The sequence below is a fragment of the Thunnus maccoyii genome, chromosome 24 (assembly GCF_910596095.1).
Source record: "Thunnus maccoyii chromosome 24, fThuMac1.1, whole genome shotgun sequence".
NCBI lineage: Eukaryota > Metazoa > Chordata > Actinopteri > Scombriformes > Scombridae > Thunnus > Thunnus maccoyii.
Genome location: NC_056556.1, coordinates 15,443,870 through 15,471,204, shown reverse-complemented (window position 1 = coordinate 15,471,204; position 27,335 = coordinate 15,443,870). Strand labels below are relative to the sequence as shown.

At 41.0% G+C, this 27,335-nt stretch overlaps 1 protein-coding gene and 1 long non-coding RNA gene across 5 annotated transcripts; both read right to left on the bottom strand.

The window, feature by feature from the left end:
- Positions 1-8,681: 8,681 nt before the first annotated feature.
- LOC121892039 lies at positions 8,682-27,166 on the bottom strand. Of its 4 annotated transcripts, XR_006094261.1 has the most exons (5): positions 26,517-27,166; positions 24,331-24,421; positions 24,075-24,163; positions 9,991-10,046; positions 8,682-9,015 (listed from the first exon to the last, which is right to left on the bottom strand). It is a non-coding gene; the product is annotated as an uncharacterized LOC121892039 (long non-coding RNA). The 4 variants fall into 4 exon arrangements; XR_006094260.1 differs by having other exon boundaries at positions 8,682-10,046; positions 26,517-27,164; XR_006094262.1 differs by lacking the exon at positions 9,991-10,046 and having other exon boundaries at positions 26,517-27,164.
- Positions 10,500-12,765, bottom strand: LOC121892036. The gene is made up of 2 exons (XM_042404810.1): positions 11,493-12,765; positions 10,500-10,603 (listed from the first exon to the last, which is right to left on the bottom strand). Exons 1-2 carry the CDS (start codon positions 12,763-12,765, stop codon positions 10,500-10,502), a joined length of 1,377 nt encoding a protein of 458 aa, XP_042260744.1.
- Positions 27,167-27,335: the final 169 nt, after the last annotated feature.

The following is a 27,335-nucleotide window of genomic DNA, read 5'->3' as shown; positions in this document are numbered from 1 at the left end:
TCACCTGATCCTTCAAAAGCAAAACTTGTCATGTTTTCTGGCTGATTCGTCCTCCTTAGCTTATTGTTTCACATCATGATATTTCTTACCTACTTCCTCATGCTTAAGTCTCTTCTCAGATCTAACCCTGATTATTTCTGCCTCCCTTACTCTCTTTGGACATTTAGCCTCCCAAGCTGCAAAGAAGACACTGGATCTTTCTCACAGTCTCCTTCACAGTTATTCTTCCCACATTAACTACATGTGTCAAAATCATACCTACATACAAACAAACTATGACCAAACTTTCAACAATTTGCACTGCAAAGGTTTGGGAACATAGTGCCTTACTGGGTACAACACATGGTTTACAGATTTAGTTTAATACTTTTTATTAACTACTTCATCATACCTCTTAATTCTATAGCTGTCTGTCACCCCTTTACACTCTTTAAATCTCCTTGCATCCACTCTGCTTGAGACTCCATCAACATCAACCTTTGTTGGAGCTTTCTTGCTGAGCAGAAAACATGCCACTGTGTACATATCCATCCAAGAACCCAACACCAAGATTTAAAGCTTTTTCCATCTGTGTCTTTGACATACACTCAACGAATATCAAGCCAGAGCATTTTATGCCTTTCTGACAAAACTCCACATCCAGCACCTTCTTCTTTTTCATGCTCACTCTCACTATGACTTGGTGAATCAACTTTCTTTTTCTTTCTCTTCCCTGAGGCTCTCCCCCGCTTCTAAATTCAAAATCTCATCTTCCATTTTCCTTGTTCTCTCTCCATTTTACGCCTCCACCTCCTCTAAAGACCATGGCGATGGATGCGCACACACATTGCAATTAGAGCTGGATTCCATTAGGTGCTGATAGTTCTGACCTCAAATTGATTTTTTTTTTCTTTTTTTGTGGGCTTCTTCCAGCTTGGGAGTTGCAAGAATAATCAATTTTCACTCCACCACACCCTATGTGCTCATACCAGCAACATTTGGAAATATCTTCTCTCAGTCTTGGCTAAACAAAACCAATGTTTTTGACACTCAAACACAGACCTTTGTGAAAATGGTCTCAAAAGTATCTAAATAAAAAAATGCCATGCATTTTAGTGTGGACGGGAAAAAACAACTTGTGGACAACAATGACGTAAGCCTGTGACAGTAAACAGCCCATATTAACATATACAAGGGGAGCAAAATATAAGAAACTCTTTCAGTATAATGCACTCCAGTACGCCACCAACACCCATTATGACCTTATAAACATAAAGTAGAATTATCACCTTCATCAACAAAAACTGAAGATGTATAAGCTTCGTACAAGTAGAATCTGTAAAAGTAGCTGTTTGAATTGGATTGCACAGGTGTTTCCTAATAAAATGCTCTGTCAATATAGCTGTTATATAGTTGTACAGGTGTTGTCATTAAACAGAATTTATGTTAATGTTGCTGGACAACTTTGTGATCATGAAATAGTGATTTAATTGGCATCTCAGCGCAGTAGTGCTGCATTTACGACCCACAATCAATCACTATTTTCTGCTCGTTCTAACAACAGAGACAGAAAAATATCAAAATAAGATGACTGTTTCACGTATGAACTAAACCAGAGGTCCTGTTATTGTCCCCCCCATCCCTTATTTCAAATATTTCAACATAAATTCCAAACTGATCCCGTACATGTGTCTTTTGCTGTCAGTTTTGTCATTCGAGCAGTGTGCAAGTTTCTGAGGTGCTGCTGAAAGCTTTTCCCATGATGAACGGGCCACCTGTCTGGATATTCTGGCACATCTGTGTGCATATGCTACTTAAATTCCTCTGTTTGACAAGGCTCTGAAAGACTGCTATCTTCTTCCTTGCTTTTCATGTGAAGGATCCTATATCCAGACAGGTCAGAGGGCTGCTGCCTGTCACTGATGAGTCTATGTCCATGCTTGGCAGCATACTGTGTGTGTGTCACTGAAGGAATGTGATTAAACAAGTTGTTTTTCAGGGTAGTTTTTGAAGTTGCCTACAGGAATAATGTGAATGCTAATTATAGTGTAGAGAAGACTGTGCTGTTTGATCTTTGGGATCCTGAGGAAAGCCCCTAAGCATTTTTTTTCCATATAGCTCAAAGACAGTCAACTATAGTAAAGTCCTAATTAAGTTTACACATTCAAGACCTAGAAAAATGCATAATTCATAATTCCTGCTCACTTTAAAAATCACTCACAGGCACCAAATACAGCAGAGAGACTAATTACCGCTCACACTGATGCTGCATTTCGCACTGAATGTGAATGATGTGATTCTGTGAGCTTCATCTTGATCCGTGTGGATCCTATCAGTAAACATAATTAGTCCAAAATGTGACCATATATTTGTCCAGTTGTAGCTAATAGGAGTCGTAATGACGTGGCTGTGACGCGGCAGCACCCTCCTACTCACTGAGCAGCAGCTCTCTCGGGTAGTTTTTGATTTTCATCTGCGGACAGTAGACAGAGGCTCCTGCGGGCTTATCGAGGGAGTAAAGCCGGTAAGTTGCATTTTTAAGTAGCGCAGCCTCGCTGTTTTTCAGTTTGAATGCGTTTGTAAATGTTCCGCATCATAACGCAGCGCCAATTTATATATTAATTAAAAGATAGGATTTCATGTGCGAACACCACTTGTGGTTTTGATGTTGCGATTAAATTCAGTTTGCAGTTGTGTTTGGGAAAAATAAATGGATGCGTAAATCAATTAAGGTGCAATTAATTTTTAGGCTACCAGAGAAGAAGAGTCGACTCAAATAGGCTACAGAGCAGATTGATGGTGATGATGCTTCAGTCTCAGTCATTATGCAGTTGTTACTCGTATAAATAGGCTTTGTAATTATTCAGGCTGTCTTAATAATTGTGTTGCAGCTTAGATTTGAAGTTTGCATAGGCATCATAAAGATTAATGTTATGGAAATGCACTGCATCTACACATTTGTCTATTGTATGTAGTTACATATGTACACAATGCATTAATTGTGTTTATTGTGTTTTTCATGAATACTAACGGGTTTATTCATGACGTTGAACAGTGTTTTCTGAAGTTTTCTAAACTGAAAAGATTTTGGAGAGATCTATTTTTTGTGTCCTTGCAAGGATGTCTGTCAGTCACATCAGCTGGTTTAAAGTTGCTATACAGTAATTAAGCCAGTCTATACACAAAGTTAGAGCTTGTTTGCATGTTACAATAAAAAAAAACTAATCATTTTTGATGACTTTTTGGTTTGAAGTAACAGTTTTTTAAGTGGTGGTTTATTAGGAGTCACTGGCCTGTTTTCAGCTGTATTAATCAATGTTGTTAGGACAGCAAGCATTTTATGAGATGCACGGCTCAGCAAGGACCTCATAAAAATCTCACAGCCATGTAGTGACTCAGTAAACCCAGATGGCGATGCTTGGAAAGGCTGCGTGTTTATGTGTAACCCTAACCCTTTAACCACAGGTCTGATTAAATGTTTCAGTTATCATACGCTGTACTTCAGTAACACTGTTTACTCTAATTCTTCTGGTGCAGTCATGTATCTCTGACCTTAGTGTGTAATCGTAAAACAAAAGCAGTTGTATGACAGAAGTTAAGCCCCTGCCATATGTGTCTGGTGGATAGAACTGAGCTGCTGGATATCGGCTGAACTTCAAAGGCAACCCTGGTGGCCTAAATCTTGATCGAGTATTCTTTTGACACGCATGACCAACTTAGAGCAATTATCCTTCATCTAAGGAATTAAATAATTCACCTTTGACATTTATTTGACATTTTATGCCAGCTTTTGCCACTGGGAAAGCTAATGTGTTGAACTATTAGATCAATTTATGATTATTCTTTGAACATATTTCTTTCCTAAAGATGTTTTTTTTGCCATCTAGCTTTCAGTACAGTAAATGATGCCTTCTGGAGAACTGTAGAGGCCTTGGGGTATTTAAACACTTTATGTTTCTCTTTCTGGTCCTTCTGTAATCCTGCCTTCAAGTGTTCCTCATACTATCCTACGCACAAGTGCAAATATGTGTTCATGGACATTACATGGTTTCTGTTAACAGTAATAAGCAAATGGACACAGAGACAAAAGCACAGAAAGTGGGACAAAATGCACACATGCATTAATTGGACACATCAATTAGATGTGTCCAATTAATGTTTTAACTCTAATTTGTTGTATACCATCATAAAGGACACAAAGGATTATGTTATTGGCCAGTCTGCTGGTTATTTTCTCAATTAATAGATTGGTCCATAAAATTTGGGAAAATTGAAATTAAAAAAAATTTCAGTGCCCAAGTTTACACATTTACATTGCTTGTAAATATTTAGTTTAATAGCTGCACAAACCAGCAAATATCCTCATTTTGAGAAGAGAAAATTACTTAAAAGTTTGATTAATTGATTTTTGAAATTGTTGCAGATACATTTTCTGTAAATAGATTTATCAATTCATCAAGTACTCGACTGTATCAACCATGAGAAAATGCCTTACTTTACCCTCAATTGCAGTGCGGTTTGGATAAGATGACTTTCCCAGCAATATTTACACTGGTTTGGGTCATTTGGGTGTGTTTCATCCATAAATATGATTTCTCTGACAGCACTTGAAAGCGGCATAGCACTACCTGGAATGAGAAGGTGATGAGTAACCTGCATGTAATCTTAGCTGTCTTCTTTTTGAAATAACTAGTTGATCATTTTGGACTTTAACTTGAGTTATGTTATCAATTTAGTAAAGTATATTTTAAGTAATATATTTGCATAAAACACAACTTAACTTTTGACTACTGATTTATAGGATGGAATTCTGCAGGAAAGCAGAACTTATCTCTGGTATGAAGAGGTCAAAAGCAGGGTCATGAGTCAAACTATATTTTAAATGCAGTTTGTTGTTTTGTTTAAAACTTAGTAGCAAAATGTGACAATTCTGCTCAGATGGCCGCTTCACATCATGTGTGAAATTACAGTAAAGACTAACTTTTTGGGGTTTTGTAACAGTAGTGACAGATGGTGCACAGTTTAGCCGCACTCATCAACTTTTACACTCGCAATCTGCAAACTTTATCCCCTGTTGTCAGGGGAGACAGAAAGATTTAAAACCTGCTCTCCTTCAGATTCTTTTAGTCCTGCGTGGCCTTTTAACTGGGACCTGAAGGAGTTGGTCGGTGCCGATTGAACCCTGAGTGATATAAACCCTCTCCATCCCTCTCCAGTTGTAACAGGGAGCCATTGTATCTAATCCCAGCACTCCTGCCCCCTTCTCTTACACTACAAACCAAATTTTACTCCAGAGCAAGGACGGGCATCTATCAGACAGCTCAAAGATGGAGAGCTAATCTCAAGTTTTCCTTTCAGCTTTCAGCATATCATTATGAGCTATACAGTAACACTAATGCTCTGAGGAGATTAATGAATGTGAGCCTATGGACTGAAAGACTTGTCTGAATCCTTCTCAATAAAACTGCATCACGTAATTAGGTCTGGTTTCCAGAAATCAACTCAAGCGTTCCTGTAGTACAAGCGAGGTTTAAAAAAATTAGAAGTGATGGTGTCGATGCACAGTGGCTCAGTTAACAGTATCATGTCACACAAGGACGCAAATTTGGGTTCCAGATTAGTTTGTGTTAATTAGCTTTTCACATGGTCCACAGACATGCAAATCTAGAGAGGAAGTTCAAATTGTTTTAATAGAGCAGTTTAAAAATGCATTTAAACAAGTTAAGCACAGAAACAAACATCTACTTACTTTAGCTTTGTATTTATACACTGTGCCTCAAGTGCTGAGTTGAGTGGGATCCAATTAGGGCTGCAACTAACAATTATTTTCATCAACAATAAATCTTCCATTTATTTTCTCAATAAATTGATTGTTTGATCTATAAAATGTCAATAAAAAAGTGAAAATACCTTTCAAAAGTTTCCCAGGCCCAATATTCACATTTGAGATTCACATTTGAAAATTTTGCTTAAAAATTACTTCAAAGATTTATCAGTTTTCACAATTGTTGCAGATTGTTTTACTGTTTTTCAACTAATTGACTATCTTCCTGTGAATATGTAGCTCAGTGTTTTTTTATGTGGACAATAAAATATTTGTCTATACAGAGAATTTAAAGTGATTTTGCTCTTAAATATTGCAATATATTCATAAAGTTAACGTGTACACTCATGTAGGTATAATCAATGTAAATTTTTCCATAGTACAATGTCTACATGAATTATTATTTACTTTAAATTTTATGATCATAGCCTTCGATACCAAGAGTCAGAGTATGCTGAGCTCTTGTTGAATGTACAGCAGTATAGAGTACACTACAGTATGGTTATTCTGTCTCCTTTACATATGGATCAATGTTATTGGGGCATGCATAATGCAAAAAAAACAAGCATTTACAACCATACAGTCAGCACAATGCCTGGGGATAAAATATGAAACAGAGGCATCTGAACTCATGGCTGATCTTACACAAATCTACTGATCTCGATTCAGAGGAGAAACCAGGTCATCTGGTATTAATTAGTTGATTGACATCTCAGTAAATCCAAGAGGAGCAAGTGAGTGTTCTGCTAGGACTGTCACTGAATACTCAACCCAAGGAATTATTTTATAAAGTAACTTCCACTCATTTGTATCTCTATGGCAAGTGTGGAATTGTTAGTAAAATGACAATTTCTTTGCAGTTAAGAGCAACAACAGTGTATCACTACATTCATCAATGTTAGTTATATAACATAGCTTGCATAAATCTGTTCTTAATGAGAAGAATGCTGAACCTTATGAAAATATAAGCATTTTTTTGAAGTTACAATTTCAAATCGATAACATTTTTTCTTGCATTCGAACAAATAGTATCTTTTAGTCTTTATAAATCAATGGCAATCAAATATGATCTCTTAGTAATGAAAGAAGGTCAAATATCCTCACATAATGACAAAGCACTTTTTGCAATCAGGAATGCTCCTTTTGAAAGTTAATTTTATCTACCAGTGATGAATGCATTGCGACATAGCTGCACCTGATTCAGAGACGTCAAAGGTTTATCCTAAAGTCCTTAACAAAGCAATTCTCATAATAAGGAATCTGCATTCTCAAAAAACTCTTACCCTCAATATCAACAAATTTTAAAAATAATGTTTGTATGCAAGAACAAATTGTACGAACACTGCTTGTGCATTTAGTATTTTCATACCATCTGTATAATAGGAAGGTCATACTGATCTACAGTAGTGACAATCTCTCATAACCATCACTAATGTAGACATTAATCAAAGTGAGAGGATACAATACAATAGAGCACCTTCAAGGCCCAAAGACACTTTTGTATGTCACCTTTAAGCTACATTAACACGCTTTTTCCTATTGTAATAATGGACATTTCTGTTAGGTATGCATTAACATTTACTGTATAAACCTGTGGAAATATTTTCAGATTCAAGAAGTGTCTTATCCTGATCCTCATTTCCTGCTGGAGAGGGCCAACACTGGGCGCTTTATTAATGGGGCAGTGAATCTATTTTGCAAGGGAACTGATTTGGAAGTTAAGAAGGTCTAGAGGGGGACATTTCCTCCTTGTGCAGACCTGCTGTTGCAGTTTGATGGAGTCAGTGGAAAAGACAATACAAATGCTGACTTGGCTAAACCAATGAATAACCCCACAGCATGACGGAAAAAAAAACATCTGGCAAAGCAGGGTATAATGGCTAAATTCCCAGAGGGCAAAAAGGGCTTGTAGTTGAAACATTACTCATGTTCAGGGTAGAAGTGTCAACGTTAATGATTATAATAGATAATCTAGAGCAGAATTTTTCACTTCATTCAAGTATTCAATGACTGATGAAACTGTCAGCTGAGAGAGGTAAATGTCTTAAGTATAGAAATATCAGCAAAAAGATCAATTTTAGAGAGGAATAGTGAACACGAAAATCTTCATTTTGCCATGCAATTACTCAAATCAGGGATGGATGCTTAGAGTTAAAGCTCAGTAGACTCGTAGGGTTCCTTTTGACATTTAAATAATGAAGCAAGCTCACAGTATGAGCCGCACACAGCTGATCACTTTTAAAAAGGAAGATTCCCCCTTTATTAGGCTTTAGCATCCCTTTTCTGTTTGAGATGTCTTGTTTTCATACTTCACTGCAACTATGGTTTAATGAAAATGTCCAACATTATTTTCTATTAACTGTCATTTAATATCTATTAAGGTGCAGATAAAGTATAGGAAAGCTAGTAGCATTTGTAAAATTTTTGTCATACACCTGCAAACAGGCCGAATCACTGACTGGTAACATCTATGAGGCACAGTGATCATTCTTAGTTCTGAGTAATGACCCCTTGTTTGCTTCTCTCCTACAGTGTTCACCTGGCTAAATCAAACGTGCATGAAGATACTTGGGGTCAGTGATGGAGTCCTGGCCAACAGTGGCCTGGGTCCTGCTAATGACCAACATCGCTGATTGGCTGAAAATCGTCCAGTCACGGGACTTCACCATGAAGGACATCATCCTGCTGCATCCCTCAAGTAAGAGCATATTAATTATATTTGTACAATTGTGTGTTTTGAGTGTAAAAACAGTGACCATATCCAGGAGGTTGCTAGATGCAACTTCCCACAGGAAGTTTAATTTAAGGAGAATCTCTCATTTAACTCTGAAGGACCAAGTTATAAAAAAAAAAAAAAAAGTAAAAAGGACAGCAGGTGTGTAAAGCAAAAATTGTCACTTTATTTACTACTGAAATGAACAAAGTAGCAAATGTTACACAAATGCAAAATAGTAAACCTGGAGTGTGTTGATAATATATATATATATATACACACACACACAATCCACTTAAACACATAGGGGGAAAGGAATAAACAAGTATAATGCTAATTGAACTTAATACAAAGATTCAGTTAAGTATTTACAACATCTTTAATGTAATTAAAGCAAATCAAGTTCAAAATTGTTAACATTAATATAGTATAGTCAGCTTCCACTTGCTGCTTGTAAGATCATGGGTGGCTAGCTGCTGGCACATCTTTCAGAGTAGGACTCAGCCATGGATGCATGAAAGAGAAGAAAAAGTACAACATTAGTTCCCAATTAAAGGAACAATGGCAGAAGGTTAAAATTTGTGCACTTAAAAGACCAGGACAACGTCCACTGAATCATCTTAGTTGTTAAAGATGTGTTAGCAGAAGATTAGTGAACAGTAATAGGTTGTGTCCCTCCTTAGACACTTTGAGATGAATTTTGTTTTAGATCCTTCTAGAAACTCAACCCTAAATCCATACATCCATCCATAAATAGTAAGGATTTTTTTTAATTGCTCAAAACATTTGTTCAAATCAACCTCCAACAGGCTCACGAAACAAAAGATTTGGGAACTTAGAAAATGATCAAGTGGGGTGTGTGTGTGTGTGTAGCATGAGTAACAGGCTTTGTCCTGTGATTGAAAAGTGGCTGACCTTGAGACCTATAGCTGTCTCAGCTGAAACACGGCCTGATTCCCAGTACAGATATGATTCTTGCCAATGGGAAAGCCAAACAACTCCTTGTTTGATCAATGTTTCAGAGCAGTTTACTAGACAAATGATTATTCAGAGATATTGTCTGGAAAACAAATATCCTTTATGTGAGAACTTGGTGAATCTAGGTCTCCACTTGTATAAATAACATAATTAGATGTTAAATGTTTAATTTGCATTGCTTTTTTTGCTGTTGGTGGAATTGGAAAGCCTTTTGACTACATTTGTTAAACGGGTCATGAGAATGGTAAACAGTGTTTTGTTACTGTCAAACATAGTATTTAGTTTCCCAAAAAAACAGAAACCATGCAATATCACACGAGCAGGTTTCAGATTTATTGCTTTCATTTTGCCAATTAGAATTATTTTGTAGACCATGTAGGTGGAGGACATGGTCTAACGCAAATGTATCTGGGTAGACCATGTAGGCAGAGGACGTGGTCTGACGCAATGTATGGCTAAACCATGTAGTCGGAGGACATGGTGTGAAACAATGTACCTGAGTGGACCTTGTAGGCGGAGTGACAGCCTTGTCAAGGTCCTTGTGAATGTAACCTATTGAGACAATGAACGCCAGAAATAAACAAAACTCAGTTTTCAGTCCTGCCAGCAGCCTCTGAAGCCTGGCCTGATGCCTTGACTTTGTGGGGGGAAAAACAAGCAAACAAAAAAAACACGGTATCAAGGTCAACACAAAAGAATTCCTCCATAGCTACCTATATCCATAAAAATAGTGACAGTAAAATGGCCACAAAAATGGTGACAAGCGTGCTAATTAGAATTATTTGGAAGACCATGTAGGTAGAGGACATGGTCTGATGCAACTTACCTGAGGGGACCATGCAGGCAGAAGACATGGTCTGATGCAATGTATGGCTAAACCATGTAGGCGGAGGACGTGGTCTGATGCAAATGTACCTGTGTAGGCCATGTAGATGGAGGACATGGTCTGATGCAACACACCTGAGTGGACCGTGTATTCAGAAGAGATGGTGTGAAACAATGGACCTAAGTTGACCATGTAGGTGGAGGACATGGTCTGAAACAACATACCCGAGTGGACCACGTAGGCAGAGGACATGGTCTGATGCAAATGTAACTGGGTAGGCCATGTGGGCGGACGACATGGTCTGACAATGTATCTGGTAGACCATGTAGGCGGAGGACAATGTGTGAAACAATGTACCTGAGTGGACCACGTAGGCGGAGGACATGGTCTGACAATGTATATGGTAGACCATGTAGGTGGAGAACGTGATCTGACGCAACATATTGCTGAACCATGTAGTCAGAGGACATGGACTGATGCAACGTAACTGGGTAGACCATGTAGTCGGAAAAGATAGCATGAAAAAAATGTACCCAAGTTGACCATGTAGGTGGAGAACATGGTCTGATGCAATGTACCTGAGTGGACCATGCAGGCGGAGGACATGGTCTGAAACGACGTACCCAAGTGGACCACGTAGGCATTGAACATGGTCTGATGCAATGTAACTGGGTAGACCATGTGGTCAGAAAAGATGGCATGAAAAATGTACCTAAGATGACCATGTAGGTGGTGAACATGGTCTGATGCAACGTACCTGAGTGGACCATGTTGGCGAAGGACATGGTCTGAAACAACATACCTGGGTAGACCATGTAGTTGGAGGACACTGTGAAACAATTTACCTGAGTGGACCATGAAGGTGGAGGACATGGTCTGAAACAACATACCAGGGTAGACCATGTAGGCGGACGACATGGTCTGAAGCAACGTACCTGAGCGGACCATGTAAGAGGAGGACATGGTCTGATGCAATGTATGGCTAAACCATGTAGGCGGAGGACGTGGTCTGATGCAAATGTACCTGTGTAGGCCATGTAGATGGAGGACATGGTCTGATGCAACACACCTGAGTGGACCGTGTATTCAGAAGAGATGGTGTGAAACAATGGACCTAAGTTGACCATGTAGGTGGAGGACATGGTCTGAAACAACGTACCCAAGTGGACCATGTGGGCCGACGACATGGTCTGACAATGTATCTGGTAGACCATGTAGGCGGAGGACAATGTGTGAAACAATGTACCTGAGTGGACCACGTAAGCGGAGGACGTGGTCTGATGCAACATACCTGGGTAGGCCATGTAGGCAGAGGACATGGTCTGACAACGTACCTAGGTAGACCATGTAATCAGAGGACATGGTGTGAAGCAACGTAACTGGGTAGACCATGTAAGCAGACGACATGGTCTGACGCAACATACCTGAGTGGACCTCGTAGGCAGAGGACGTGATCTGGCACAATGTAATTGGATAGGCCATGTAGGCAAAGGATATGGTCTGACAACGTACCTGAGTTGACCATGCAGGCGGAGGACATGGTCTGATGCAACATACCTGAGTGGACCATGCAGGCGTAGGACATGGTGTGAAACAATGTACCTGGGTAGACCATGTAGTTGGAGGATACGGTGTGAAACAATACCTAAGTTGACCATGTAGGCGGAGGACATGGTCTGACAACGTACCTAGGTAGACCATGTAATCAGAGGACATGGTGTGAAGCAACGTAACTGGGTAGACAATGTAAGCAGATGACATGGTCTGACGCAACATACCTGAGTGGACCTCGTAGGCAGAGGATGTGATCTGGCGCAATGTAATTGGATAGGCCATGTAGGCAGAGGATATGGTCTGACAACGTACCTGAGTTGACCATGCAGGCAGAGGACATGGTCTGATGCAACGTCCCTGAGTGACGTGATCTGGTGCAATGTAATTGGGTAGGCCATGTAGGCGGAGGACATGGTCTGAAGCAACACATCTGCGTGGACCATGCAGGCGGAGGACATGGTGTGAAACAATGTAGCTGAGAGGACCATATAGGTGGAGGACATGGTCTGACGCAATGTAACTGGGGAGACCATGAAGGTGGACGACATGGTCTGATGCAACGTACCTGAGTGGACCATGCAGGTGGAGGACATGGTCTGATGCAACGTACCTGAGTGGACCATGCAGGCGGAGGACAGGGTGTGAAACAATGTACCTAAGATGACCATGTAGGCAGAGGACATGGTCTGATGCAACGTCCCTGAGTGGGCAATGTAGGCGGAAGACATGGTCTGACAATGTACCTAGGTAGACAATGTAATCAGAGGACATGGTGTGAAGCAACGTAACTGGGTAGACCATGTAAGCAGACGACATGGTCTGACGCAACATACCTGAGTGGACCTCGTAGGCAGAGGACGTGATCTGGCACAATGTAATTGGATAGGCCATGTAGGCAAAGGATATGGTCTGACAACGTACCTGAGTTGACCATGCAGGCGGAGGACATGGTCTGATGCAACATACCTGAGTGGACCATGCAGGCAGAGGACAGGGTGTGAAACAATGTACCTAAGTTGACCATGTAGGCAGAGGACATGGTCTGATGCAACGTCCCTGAGTGGACAATGTAGGCGGAAGACATGGTCTGACAATGTACCTAGGTAGACCATGTAATCAGAGGACATGGTGTGAAGCAACGTAACTGGGTAGACCCTTTAGGCAGACGACATGGTCTGACACAGTGTACCTGTGTAGGTCATGTAGACGGAGGACATGGTCTGACATTGTACCTGTTTGGACCATGCAGGTGGAGAACATGGTGTCAAACAGTGTAGCTGAGTGGACCATGTAGGTGGAAGATGTGGTCTGAAACAACGTACCTGGGTAGACCACGTAGGCGGAAGACATGGTCTGAAACAACATACCTGGATAACCATGTCGTTGGAGGACACTGTGTGAAACAATGTACCTGAGTGGACCATGAAGGTGGAGGACGTGATCTGGTGCAATGTAATTGGGTAGGCCATGTAGGCGGAGGACATGGTCTGAAGCAACACATCTGCGTGGACCATGCAGGCGGAGGACATGGTGTGAAACAATGTAGCTGAGAGGACCATGTAGGTGGAGGACATGGTCTGACGCAATGTAACTGGGGAGACCATGAAGGCGGACGACATGGTCTGATGCAACGTACCTGAGTGGACCATGCAGGTGGAGGACATGGTCTGATGCAACGTACCTGAGTGGACCATGCAGGCGGAGGACAGGGTGTGAAACAATGTACCTAAGATGACCATGTAGGCAGAGGACATGGTCTGATGCAACGTCCCTGAGTGGACAATGTAGGCGGAAGACATGGTCTGACAACGTACCTAGGTAGACCATGTAATCAGAGGACATGGTGTGAAGCAACGTAACTGGGTAGACCCTTTAGGCAGATGACATGGTCTGACACAGTGTACCTGTGTAGGTCATGTAGACGGAGGACATGGTCTGACATTGTACCTGTTTGGACCATGCAGGTGGAGAACATGGTGTCAAACAGTGTAGCTGAGTGGACCATGTAGGTGGAAGATGTGGTCTGAAACAACGTACCTGGGTAGACCACGTAGGCGGAAGACATGGTCTGAAACAACATACCTGGGTAACCATGTCGTTGGAGGACACTGTGGGAAACAATGTACCTGAGTGGACCATGAAGGTGGAGGACGTGATCTGGTGCAATGTAATTGGGTAGGCCATGTAGGTGGAGGACATGGTCTGAAGCAACACATCTGCGTGGACCATGCAGGCGGAGGACATGGTGTGAAACAATGTAGCTGAGAGGACCATGTAGGTGAAGGACATGGTCTGACGCAATGTAACTTGGGAGACCATGAAGGCGGACGACATGGTCTGATGCAACGTACCTGAGTGGACCATGCAGGTGGAGGACATGGTCTGATGCAACGTACCTGAGTGGACCATGCAGGCGGAGGACAGGGTGTGAAACAATGTACCTAAGATGACCATGTAGGCAGAGGACATGGTCTGATGCAACGTCCCTGAGTGGACAATGTAGGCGGAAGACATGGTCTGACAACGTACCTAGGTAGACCATGTAATCAGAGGACATGGTGTGAAGCAACGTAACTGGGTAGACCCTTTAATCAGACGACATGGTCTGACACAGTGTACCTGTTTGGACCATGCAGGTGGAGAACATGGTGTCAAACAGTGTGGCTGAGTGGACCATGTAGGTGGAAGATGTGGTCTGAAACAACGTACCTGGGTAGACCACGTAGGCGGAAGACATGGTCTGACAACGTACCTAGGTAGACCATGTAATCAGAGGACATGGTGTGAAGCAACGTAACTGGGTAGACCATGTAAGCAGACGACATGGTCTGACACAGTGTACCTGTGTAGGTCATGTAGACGGAGGACATGGTCTGACATGGTGACCATGGAGAACATGGTGTCAAACAGTGTAGCTGAGTGGACCATGTAAGTGGAGGATGTGGTCTGAAACAACGTACCTGAGTGGACCATGCAGGTGGAGGACATGGTCTGAAACAACGTACCTGAGTGGACCATGCAGGCGGAGGACAGGGTGTGAAACAATGTACCTAAGATGACCATGTCGGCAGAGGACATGGTCTGATGCAACGTCCCTGAGTGGACAATGTAGGCGGAAGACATGGTCTTACAATGTACCTAGGTAGACCATGTAATCAGAGGACATGGTGTGAAGCAACGTAACTGGGTAGACCATGTAAGCAGACGACATGGTCTGACGCAACATACCTGAGTGGACCTCGTAGGCAGAGGACGTGATCTGGCACAATGTAATTGGATAGGCCATGTAGGCAAAGGATATGGTCTGACAACGTACCTGAGTTGACCATGCAGGCGGAGGACATGGTCTGATGCAACATACCTGAGTGGACCATGCAGGCGGAGGACAGGGTGTGAAACAATGTACCTAAGTTGACCATGTAGGCAGAGGACATGGTCTGATGCAACGTCCCTGAGTGGACAATGTAGGCGGAAGACATGGTCTGACAATGTACCTAGGTAGACCATGTAATCAGAGGACATGGTGTGAAGCAACGTAACTGGGTAGACCCTTTAGGCAGATGACATGGTCTGACACAGTGTACCTGTGTAGGTCATGTAGACGGAGGACATGGTCTGACATTGTACCTGTTTGGACCATGCAGGTGGAGAACATGGTGTCAAACAGTGTAGCTGAGTGGACCATGTAGGTGGAAGATGTGGTCTGAAACAACTTACCTGGGTAGACCACGTAGGCGGAAGACATGGTCTGAAACAACATACCTGGGTAACCATGTCGTTGGAGGACACTGTGGGAAACAATGTACCTGAGTGGACCATGAAGGTGGAGGACGTGATCTGGTGCAATGTAATTGGGTAGGCCATGTAGGTGGAGGACATGGTCTGAAGCAACACATCTGCGTGGACCATGCAGGTGGAGGACATGGTGTGAAACAATGTAGCTGAGAGGACCATGTAGGTGGAGGACATGGTCTGACGCAATGTAACTGGGGAGACCATGAAGGCGGACGACATGGTCTGATGCAACGTACCTGAGTGGACCATGCAGGTGGAGGACATGGTCTGATGCAACGTACCTGAGTGGACCATGCAGGCGGAGGACAGGGTGTGAAACAATGTACCTAAGATGACCATGTAGGCAGAGGACATGGTCTGATGCAACGTCCCTGAGTGGACAATGTAGGCGGAAGACATGGTCTGACAACGTACCTAGGTAGACCATGTAATCAGAGGACATGGTGTGAAGCAACGTAACTGGGTAGACCCTTTAGGCAGACGACATGGTCTGACACAGTGTACCTGTGTAGGTCATGTAGACGGAGGACATGGTCTGACATTGTACCTGTTTGGACCATGCAGGTGGAGAACATGGTGTCAAACAGTGTAGCTGAGTGGACCACGTAGGCGGAAGACATGGTCTGACAACGTACCTAGGTAGACCATGTAATCAGAGGACATGGTGTGAAGCAACGTAACTGGGTAGACCATGTAAGCAGACGACATGGTCTGACACAGTGTACCTGTGTAGGTCATGTAGACGGAGGACATGGTCTGACATGGTGACCATGGAGAACATGGTGTCAAACAGTGTAGCTGAGTGGACCATGTAAGTGGAGGATGTGGTCTGAAACAACGTACCTGGGTAGACCACGTAGGCGGAAGACATGGTCTGAAACAACATACCTGGGTAGACCATGTCGTTGGAGGACACTGTGTGAAACAATGTACCTGAGTGGACCATGAAGGTGGAGGATGTGATCTGGAGCAATGTAATTGGGTAGGCCATGTAGGCAGAGGATATGGTCTGACACAATGTAGCTGGATAGGTATCATCAAGGTCAACACAAAAGAATTCCTTCATAGCTAGGTATATCCATGAAAGTAGTGACAGTAAAATGGCCACAAAAATGGTGACAAGCGTTCAAGAGTGTGATGAAGCCGCAAGTAGTTGTAAGTCAAAATGCAGAAATACCAACTCTTAAATCAACATGGTGCTTCAATCACTGTGAAAACTGTGGAAAAATGAAGTCGCAGGATCAATGTGTTACTCACTATTGATTGGTTAGGGCAAACAGGAAAAAAAACATACAAGTGGTCTAAGATGAGTAAGATATTTGAATTAATAAAATTCTGTCTTATCAGGCAACAGGCAATAATAATAATAATAAAAAAAAACAACAACAACAATAATAATAATAATAATGTCAGTTTAACAAAAGAAATAAATGCTGTGTTAATTTCTATTACTCCAGCCCATGTTGAACATTTAATTTCACTGAAACAGAACTCGGTCCTAAGACAGATAGTATTGTATTTGAAACTTAATTTATGTTGTATGTTTGTGACTGAAGATTCATATTATTTAGTTATATTAAGATTGATATTTAGTCATCAAATCCTATTCCTATCACTATGATCCTATGACTTTCCCAATTAAGGCTACTGCCAGTACCAGTCATATTGCTACAGAGCTCAATAAGTATGTTATTGGTCCAGCTTTTCCAGGACTTTCTCCAGACCTTGTTTCCCTGCATCCCGAAAGCCCAGGAAAGTTTCCTCTCAGCTTTCCTCTTCCAAAAATGAGAATTTAAGAGTTCATCAAGTCCTGTTGTAGGACCTGGCAGTGAACACAGACAGCTCTCTTGTGCTCCAGGGCATGTCAGATGTGTGAGACTAATGCAGATGCAGACATGTTCCTATCCTCTCACCTGGAGTTAAGGTTTGGCTATCATCTTGGGATCTTGCTCTGAAGGTTGAGTCACAGACGCCATCTCCATGTTTTGCACGACTGTTTGAGGTGTTGAGGGTTAATTTAGTTGCCTACATACTCCATTTGCCCCCCTTGATTTGGAATCACCCAGTCTTTCACGTATTCTGCCTACAGCCAATTTCCACTTTGTCTCTTTCTCTTCTGGCTGCTCCCCCTTCATCTCCATGGCTGATTCAGGGTCCTGCTTACTCAATCTTCCGACTCTTGGATTCTTGCCAGGTATGAAATGGTGTCCAGTATCTTGTGGACTGGGAGGGATACGGCCACGAGGAGTGATCCTGTGTTCTTGAGCATCATATTCTCGACTGATCTCATCTGGGAGTTGCAGCGCATGCACCCAGACTGCGTAGTGCAATGAAACTTATTACAGATCAAAATCTGTTTAATGCCAAGTATGCAAGGATACAAAGAATGTTGCTCCCACTAATGCAACACAGAATAAAAATAGAACAAAAGTAATAATAATATGAGATAAATATAGTAAATAAGTAATGTAAATAAAGTAGTATTGAAATAGAATTTAATATTTAAAATAGATTTACAGAATGGAATAATAATTTGAAATGGGATATTTAACTTTAACTGAAATATTGACTGTACAAAAGGAAGTATGGACTGTACTATGGACAAAGAAATGAAGTGTATGAAATATATGAAGGTGACGAGTGCAAAAATTAATGTGTGAATATGTGAAATGCAATAAATAATTAAATTATGTAACAGTGGAGGTTGAATGCAATGTAAAATGTTATTTTCAGTTTAATGAAATATATGACTGTGACAAGTGCAGGGATCAAACGAGGGATGTGGTCACCTCCAGATAAAGGCACAGTCATGAATGTAAAGCAGTGATAAGCCAATGTATAACATGTATAACAGACAGCTCTCTTGTGCTCCAGGGCATGTCAGATGTGTGAGACCAACGCAGATGTAGACCTGTTCCCATCCTCTCACCTGGAGTTAAGGTTTGGCTATCATCTTGGGATCTTGCTCTGAAGGTTGAGTCACAGAAGCAGTCTCCATGTTTTGCACAACTGTTCGAGGTGTTGAAGAGGGTTAATGTAGTCGCCCACAGACTCCATCTGCCCTCCTTGATTCGAAATCACACAGTCTTCCATGTATCTTGCCTACAGCCCATTTTCACTTCTCGTCTTCCTCCTCCGGCTGCTCCTCCTACATCTCCAAGCTGGTTCAGGGTTCCACTTACTCAGTCACCCGGCTCTTGGATTCTCTCCAGTTGTGAGATGGTGTCTAGTATCTCGTGAACTGGGAGGGAGACGGCCACAGGGAGTGTTCCTGTATTCCTGAGCATCACATTCTGGACTGTGATCTCATCTGCGAGTTGCAGCGCATGCACCCAGACTGTGTAGTGCGACGGTTGGGAGCTGCTTGTTGAGGTGAGGTACTGACACAAGTTCTATTCATGGCGCTGTTCCCACAACTTGCCCTGAAGTGTACACAACCATTCCCTTAAGATTGTGCCCATGTATTTAGACATATTCCTGCTAGTTGGTACCAGGTATCACTACAAACAATCACTTGACCAACTCCTGGCACCAGACCATGTAGTGCCACCATTAAGAACTGCTTCTCAAGGATGGGGTACTGTCACAAGTGCCATCCATTGAGCTGATCCCACTAGAGCAGAGACAGGCACTTTCTTAAGAACGTGTTGATGCTCTCACAGGTATTCATGCTGGTGGGTACTAAGTGGCTCTACAAAACAATCACTAAACCAACTCAAATCATCAGTCTCATCCTGTTCACCTGTGTACATCCTATTTAACCTCTGTGCTCTCTCTTTAGATAGCCTAGTCTTGAAATACCCTGGTTGGGAGGCAGTGTCAGAATGTGAGAAAGAGAAAATTTTGAGGTTATTAGTAATAGTACTTCAGTGTTTGACACCCTACTGCCTTAATTTTTAAAATTCTTTTTTCAACAAGACTAATCTTTGTTTAATTCTGTTTTTCTGGCTATTGATTAGAAGCCTTCTATACATTTTGGGTGTCTGTCTCTGCACATGGGTCCTCTTTGCCAACAGTTAGACAAGGAAGCCAAGAAGACATGGGCTAAACTAAAAGGACTAACATTTATCCACATTGTCAGGAGCAGGGAGAGAGGAGCCAACACCATTGGAAGAAACTTGCTGGAAGCAGCCACAGAGTTTGATCATTACTTATCCCAAACCTATGAATCTGCTCTAAAACACAAAGAACATCATCATACTTTAAGCTGACATGGGAGGATAGGATGGAGGAAACCTTCAGGTGGAAGTACTAAAAAAAGAAAAAGCAGGTGCTGGTAGAGGAATGCACTGACGAGGAATCAAAGCTTAAGTGGGTATCCATGGAGGTCAGAGCAAGAGATTTTCACAGTTGTTGTGGCTTAAGAAGGAGAAGCAGTGGTTTAGCCCTGTAGTCTCCAAATTAAAAAGACTCTGAGTGGCTGGGTTCAAACAGTGCAAGCCAGTGGAGCAGTTTGTGACTGGACTGCTCACAACTTAAGAACTAACGTAGCTAAAAGACTGGAAGCAGTGGCAAATTGTTGCCAAGCTTTGTTAAAAGTGACATTTGTCCTTTAACATTTTTGCCTTGCTGGAACACTGGTGATTACTTTGCTGTGCATGAGCTGTGATAACGACTACAGTCTGTCTAGAGAGCACACGTTCTTCCAGTTTGACCAACTTTAGGCCTAGTGACACTTTTCAAACACACTGATGCGGGTCCAACACAGTGGGGCTCCTGTCACTTGTCAATGCTTTGCACGTTCAACCTGGCAATCTCTTTATAAACAAGTTACTAGCAAGCGGCAACCTCCGGGGCTGAAAAATGAAGATAATGCGGAAGTGCCAAAAACCTGCATTCTATCTAATGGCCATCAGGGGTCGACTCCACTGGCTGCAAAAAGAAGTCCGATTATATGGAAGTCTATGAGAAAATGACCCAACTTCTCACTCAAATCGCTACCATGGCGACAACATTGCTTATGTAATGTAACCATTGCATATATGCGTAGCTGCTGCTATTTCAAAGTATGTTTTCAATGTACTTAAGTTAATTGCAACATTGTGGTCACCTAAAAACAGTCTTGTTCAGCATTTGGTTGTAATAAAAACACCTATCAATGAGTCGGATGATTGGTTTTTCCGGTGAGTACATTTTGTTTAAATGGTTTTAGGCCTGTTTTCCACTAGCAAAAATTAGCATTAGCATTATCACTGTTAACCATAGATTGTCAATGCACCGTGCTAACCAGCTAGCAGCTAGCGCTACAGTCACCTCCACCCTCTCATCCAAATATGGTCACTTCTGGCTCCAAAAATCAAACATGGCGACAGCCAAATCCAAGATGGCGATGGTCAAATCGCTACACTCGAGGCTTCAAAATGGCAGTTTGCAAACCAATAGGTGACATCACGGTGACTACGTCCATATTTTTTACAGTCTATGGTTACTAGTCACTACATTGTATTGGGTACACCTAGCTAAAACTAATGCAGTCTAACAACAGCCCTGCAATAAATTCTACCATCATGAAGGAGAGGTATTGATAAAACTTTATGGTCATTGAAAGGTTATATTTAGTCAACCCTCATTGATATAAATGGGATGGACAAGTCCCAAACAAGGCTAACCATTACTTTACATTTGTTTTGTCCAAAGCGGCTTACAATGAGTGCATTGAAACCACATAGGGCCAGGAGTTATGCATCATCCAAAAGTAGTCCCTTTTGAACTAAAAGCATTGTCAGCGCTACTGTACAAGTGCTTAGAGATTTTCTAATTGTTATAATCAACAACTAAACAATGCACAGCATTGACATGTGAGCAGGTGTCATGTGAAGTGCAGTCATATGTGAGTGAGGTCCCTTTCCGTATATCGGTCATCATGCGGAATCTTGTGCCTCAGCCAGGGTAGATCTTCTCAAAGCAGCAACACACATCAACACAGTACATACCCTCTCGGTCCCCTCTCGGCCTAATCACTATTATATTATTATTATTATTATTATTATTATTATTATTATTATTATTATCATTATTATAAATCAGGAAACTTATGGTCTAACATTTTGTGTTACAGTGGTCACTGCTTGTGACCAATCTCAATTATCAATCACTACACTTAAACCAATAAGAAAAAAATTATAGATCTATTGAAACACACTTTCAGATCTATTAAACACACTTTTGGTCTTCTTTCTTAGTATGCTCTGAGTTAAAGGAGCATAAAGTGTCCTGCACAGTGACTATCCTGGAAAATCCCATGGCCCAGCCTCCACAGGTACACACTTAACCATCTAATACCATGTTAGTGAAGTCTTTACACCAGCACCTGTTTTGACAGCTTCTGCTATAAGGCTTCACTTCAAACTCTCCTCCCATCAGCTCAAGCATGACTATGTTCTTTGTGGTTTGAGGACATATTAATATTAAATAATGCAGTCTCCTGGTGGAAGAAGCCTACTCTCAATTTCAAGTCTGTTGCCGCTCCCAGCCAGCCACTTTCAAGGGTGCTAGCTGCCCTTTCTCTGCATTTTCCCTGTGAATTACTGTCAGTTCTGTTACACCCTGGTTTTCTTGGCTTCCTCTTTTCCATTCGGAGGACCCATACACAGAGACACAAACACTCGGGATGCCTCAAAAAAATTTAAAATAAATATCCAGACTAGATTCAACAAAGGAGACTCTTGTAAAGAAAGTTAAAATTAAAACTTAAATGAGGAATGACATCAAAAACTGAAGTACCATTGCTGTAAATTCAAATATTGGTTTCTATAACATTGTTTCTTGTGCAGGACATTTCAAGATAAGGCTATCTGTAAAGAAAGCACAGATAGTATAAAGGATGGACAAAGATTAATGTCATTAGCCTGATGCATTGAGGAAGGTGGTTCAGTGATTGTAAGGACACCTGGTACCTGCAGACACTAATAGCTGTAAGAATGGTGATGCGTTCCTAAGGCAGTACCTGTGTCCTCTCTAGGGCGCGCCGTGGGATCAGCATGATGCATAGTGCCTGTGACAGCATCCTCCTTTCAAAACAGTTCTGAACAGTCACACTACAATGTCTGGTGCCAGGAGTTGGTCTAGTGATTGTTTGTAATGATACCTGGTGCCAACTAGCAGGAATACATCCAAGTACACAGGCACAGTCTTAAGGGAATGGTTGTGTACACTTCAGGGCAAGTTGTGGGAACAGCACCATGAATAGAACTTGTGTCAGTACCTCACCTCAACAAGCAGCTCCCAACCGTCGCACTACACAGTCTGGGTGCATGCGCTGCAACTCGCAGATGAGATCACAGTCCAGAATGTGATGCTCAGGAATACAGGATCACTCCCTGTGGCCGTCTCCCTCCCAGTTCACGAGATACTGGACACCATCTCACAACTGGAGAGAATCCAAGAGCCGGGTGACTGAGTAAGTGGAACCCTGAACCAGCTTGGAGATGTAGGAGGAGCAGCCGGAGGAGAAAGACAAGAAGTGAAAATGGGCTGTAGGCAAGATACATGGAAGACTGTGTGATTTCGAATCAAGGAGGGCAGATGGAGTCTGTGGGCGACTACATTAACCCTCTTCAACACCTCGAACAGTTGTGCAAAACATGGAAACTGCTTCTGTGACTCAACCTTCAGAGCAAGATCCCAAGATGATAGCCAAACCTTAACTCCAGGTGAGAGGATAGGAACATGTCTGCATCTGCATTAGTCTCACACATCTGACATGCCCTGGAGCACAAGAGAGCTGTCTGTGTACATGTTATACATTGGCTTATCACTGCTTTACATTCATGACTGTGCCTTTATCTGGAGGTGACCACATTCCTCGTTTAATCCCTGCACTTGTTACAGTCATATATTTCATTAAACTGGAAATAACATTGTGCATTGCATTCAACCTCCACTGTTAAATAATTTAATTATTTATTGATGTCACATTTAATTTTTGCACTCGTCACCTTCATATATTTCATACACTTCATTTCTTTGTCCATAGCACAGTCCATACTTCCTTTTGTACAGTCAATATTTCATTAAGTTTTAAATCCCATTTCAAATTATTATTCCATTCTGTAAATCTATTTTACATATTAAATTCTATTTCAATACTACTTTATTTACATTACTTATTTACTATATTTATCTCATACATTATTATTACCTTACTTTTGTTCTATTTTTATTCAATGTTGCATTTGTGGGAGCAACATTCTTTGTATACTTGGCATTAAACAGATTCTGATCTGTAATAAGTTTCAAGAGCGGAGGAACAAGTGGATGCTCCACCACCGATAGCCATACAGTACGGTTGTCTCTGCACCATCAGCACCATTGTTTTTTTTCTTCCACATGTAGCATTTGAAATCAAACTGTATTTCTACCACAAACTGTATTGACTACAACAGAGGAGAAGTGGAATGCGTTACCTTTCAGCAGTCTTCTTTATTTTAAAAGAGGGAACTGAGGAGCTCAGGATAAACTGCAGTCATGATGGCAGCAACCTCCAAGAAATGTCCTGTAACAACAGAAACAAAGCAGTCAGTCTATGAGCCGTACTATATTATGTTTTTCCCAAAATTTTAAGATGAATTCCTACATGTTGTACTACTTTAATTCAAACTTTATTTTTTAACACCACCACCTGCGCTAACTTTCTTCACAGGAGAAGTGGAAAGTGTTTACCTTTCAGCATGTCTTCTTCCCAATTGGTAATGGAAGGAACTGAAGAGCTCAGGGTTCACTGCAGGCACGAAAGCAGCCTTCAAGTAATGTCCTAAAAACAACACAAACAGAGCAGTCAGTCTATAAGCCCCATTTGGATACACAATCTACCAGAAAGAACCAAACTTTAAGCTCAATTTTAAGACAGATTCCAGCTCAAAGAGAAGACAATGAGAGGATCTCTGTTCATTCATTCATACAATCCATCAGCCAGCACACAGTAATGCTACAACATGGAAACTAGTGACAGCTGCGGCCCAGGGCTTCACTTATTTGAGGATTGACAATATAATGATATAATTAAATATTGTCTGTAATAGTGGAACTGAACATGTAGCTTCTGCTAGTAAATTAGTGTAATGTAAAAATATGTTACAATTTTATATATGTCCTGGTTATGTCCACATCTAATTTATATCCCTTATAATAATTGCTGTGTGATCAATTGTTGATGACTTTGCTTTGCTATTTGGCAAATCAGCAATCAAATACTTGAACAATTTAATTATTATATCAATAGTGAATATATAGAGTATCAATACTTTAAGGGTCCTTATACTTAAAAGATAAAAAGACAATAGTACACCTAAGAAATCTAGTGTTTAATGTTCATCATCTACAAGTATCTACAAATTAAGTAATACTCCCCAAGTTGCTAAAACCCACAAATTTCCTGAAAATATAGAGGACAGGGGAACTAAGCTCCCGTATAGATAGCAGTGTGACACCATCTAACAATAATTATAAGGGGGTATATCGGCCTGCATCAGTGGTTGAATTAGGTCACCTACTGGTGAATACTGGTATGCACAAGTCTCTGCTTATAGCCAAGGAGGTAGGCCGATATTTTAAAAATAGTGCATTGCATTTATACTGTCAATTATTTTATGGTGAAATAGGTTGACACTGCAGATGTTTGTAGTTTTTATTATCAGCACAAAGATTTTTGTATTTGTTTCTCAAAAGCTGCCATATTTTTAGTCATATTAGTCAAATTAAATAATTAATCCGGAAATAGAGATAGGCTACAAACAGACAAAATAAATAAACAAATGTGCCTATTAAATTAGCCTATTTATGTATGTTGGGGGCAATTTCTAGATTTATTTATCTTGAGTTTATCATGCTAATTAATTACTTCATTTTCCATGTGACTTTTGAACTTCAATAGACATCGGAACGCTTCTTTCTCCACAATTTGTCCGTTTAAATGCGTTGTTTTTATGTTGTATTTGTATGCATATAATTCATTTGTTTCTGACTATTTTTCCTCACTCACTATCAGGGTTTATGTTACAGTGGTCACTGCTTGTGACCAATCTCAATTATCAATCACTACACTTAAACCAATAAGAAAAAAATTATAGATCTATTGAAACACACTTTCAGATCTATTTAACACACTTAATAGGGTTTTTTTTTTTTTTTTTTTTTTTTTTTTTTAAACCTACAACACCGACAATTATTTTTATTTAATTTTTCTTTTTATGTTTACAGCCTACTGGTCGTACTGGGGATTTTTGCTTATTCAAACTCTGACTCGCATAATCACGAAGTGATTTTTTTAAAAAGGGGCAAGACAACAGCCAAAATGTTAAAGCAAATAAAGATGAGCCCAAGAGTAAACCTCTACATTTTGAAAATATATCAATATTATCAAATTATTATTTAGGCAAATTAGGAGGTAAAGATGTGATTTTTTTTAGTCGGAAATATATAAAAGTGAGTTTACTTCTTCATACAGACCACAAGAACGCACTGAATGGTTCAAATAAATTAATGAGTCAATTTTTTTTTAGATGCAGACGGATTTGACGAGATTTAGTTAAATTTATCGTTTCTGTAACCCCACTAAGCTACCCCACTAGGCTACATTTATGTGTAGGCCCTTGTCAATTTTAGTTTAAATTGTATATTGAGAACAGAGTGTGGATACGAGAAGCCCGGATTGGATACAACATAACGCACAATAAATGCAGCAAATGATCGCATTTAAATCTCTTAGCAGATCTCTTGACGCACCTGAACACCGCACTGATGGCACGAAGGAGGAGAGTTTGAAAAACGTTTTGCTTTTAAATCAATCAATCAAATCAATGCAGGCCCACAGCAACACAGCACCAAACGTCAACTGAAAAAAAACCTACCTTTAACCATCTGGTTTCTTGGGCCTTTTCGATAAGAGGTCTTTGAAGTCATCAACTTCAGGGCGACTTTATATTTCATGTCTGTAAGTGCCAGCATGTCCAGGCGTCTCTGTGTGCTTCTGTTGGCTGTAATCCACAATCCATCAGTGTTTTAGTGGCTGCGTGGAGACGCACGCCGGTCAGATCTGAAGTGTAGGCCTACAAGTTCATCAGAAACACGTTTGTCCAAATCAGAAGGACACTGGGAGTTTCGTCGATCAATTACACGACTGTCTGACTCTGTAGTTTTTTTCTTTTTAAATGTGACGACCCAGCGAGTGTTTCTCCATGTAAGGTTGGCCGAGTGGCTAAGGCCCAAAAGCTGAAACAAAAATCCACTCATGCAGTCCAGGTCTATTTATTTACCAGTGGAAACCGACCATCCCGTGCAGCAATATGTAAAGTGAAGGGCTGGCAAAAAAACTGCAGAAAAATGACACTGGAAATAAATAGAAGAAATAACTAAATCCAAAAAACTGTGAAAATCAAAGATAAGTCTCAGCTGCACTAAGCATTACTACTTTAACTCTTGGGCTCTCGCAGCTCTCCACACTGGCTTGTCTCTGTTTCGAGGTCTAACCACAACTGACCAAAAAAAAAAAAAAAAAAACTCAGGTATTCTCGCCTCCACCTTAAAATCAGCTGGGTCCAATTAAGAGACATCACTTAGTATTTGATAATCAATGATCCCACAGGAGATCAACACCTGGTCCACAAAATATCCAAACATTTACAAATGAATTACACAGACTAAAACACATGTTAGGCATGTACTTACTC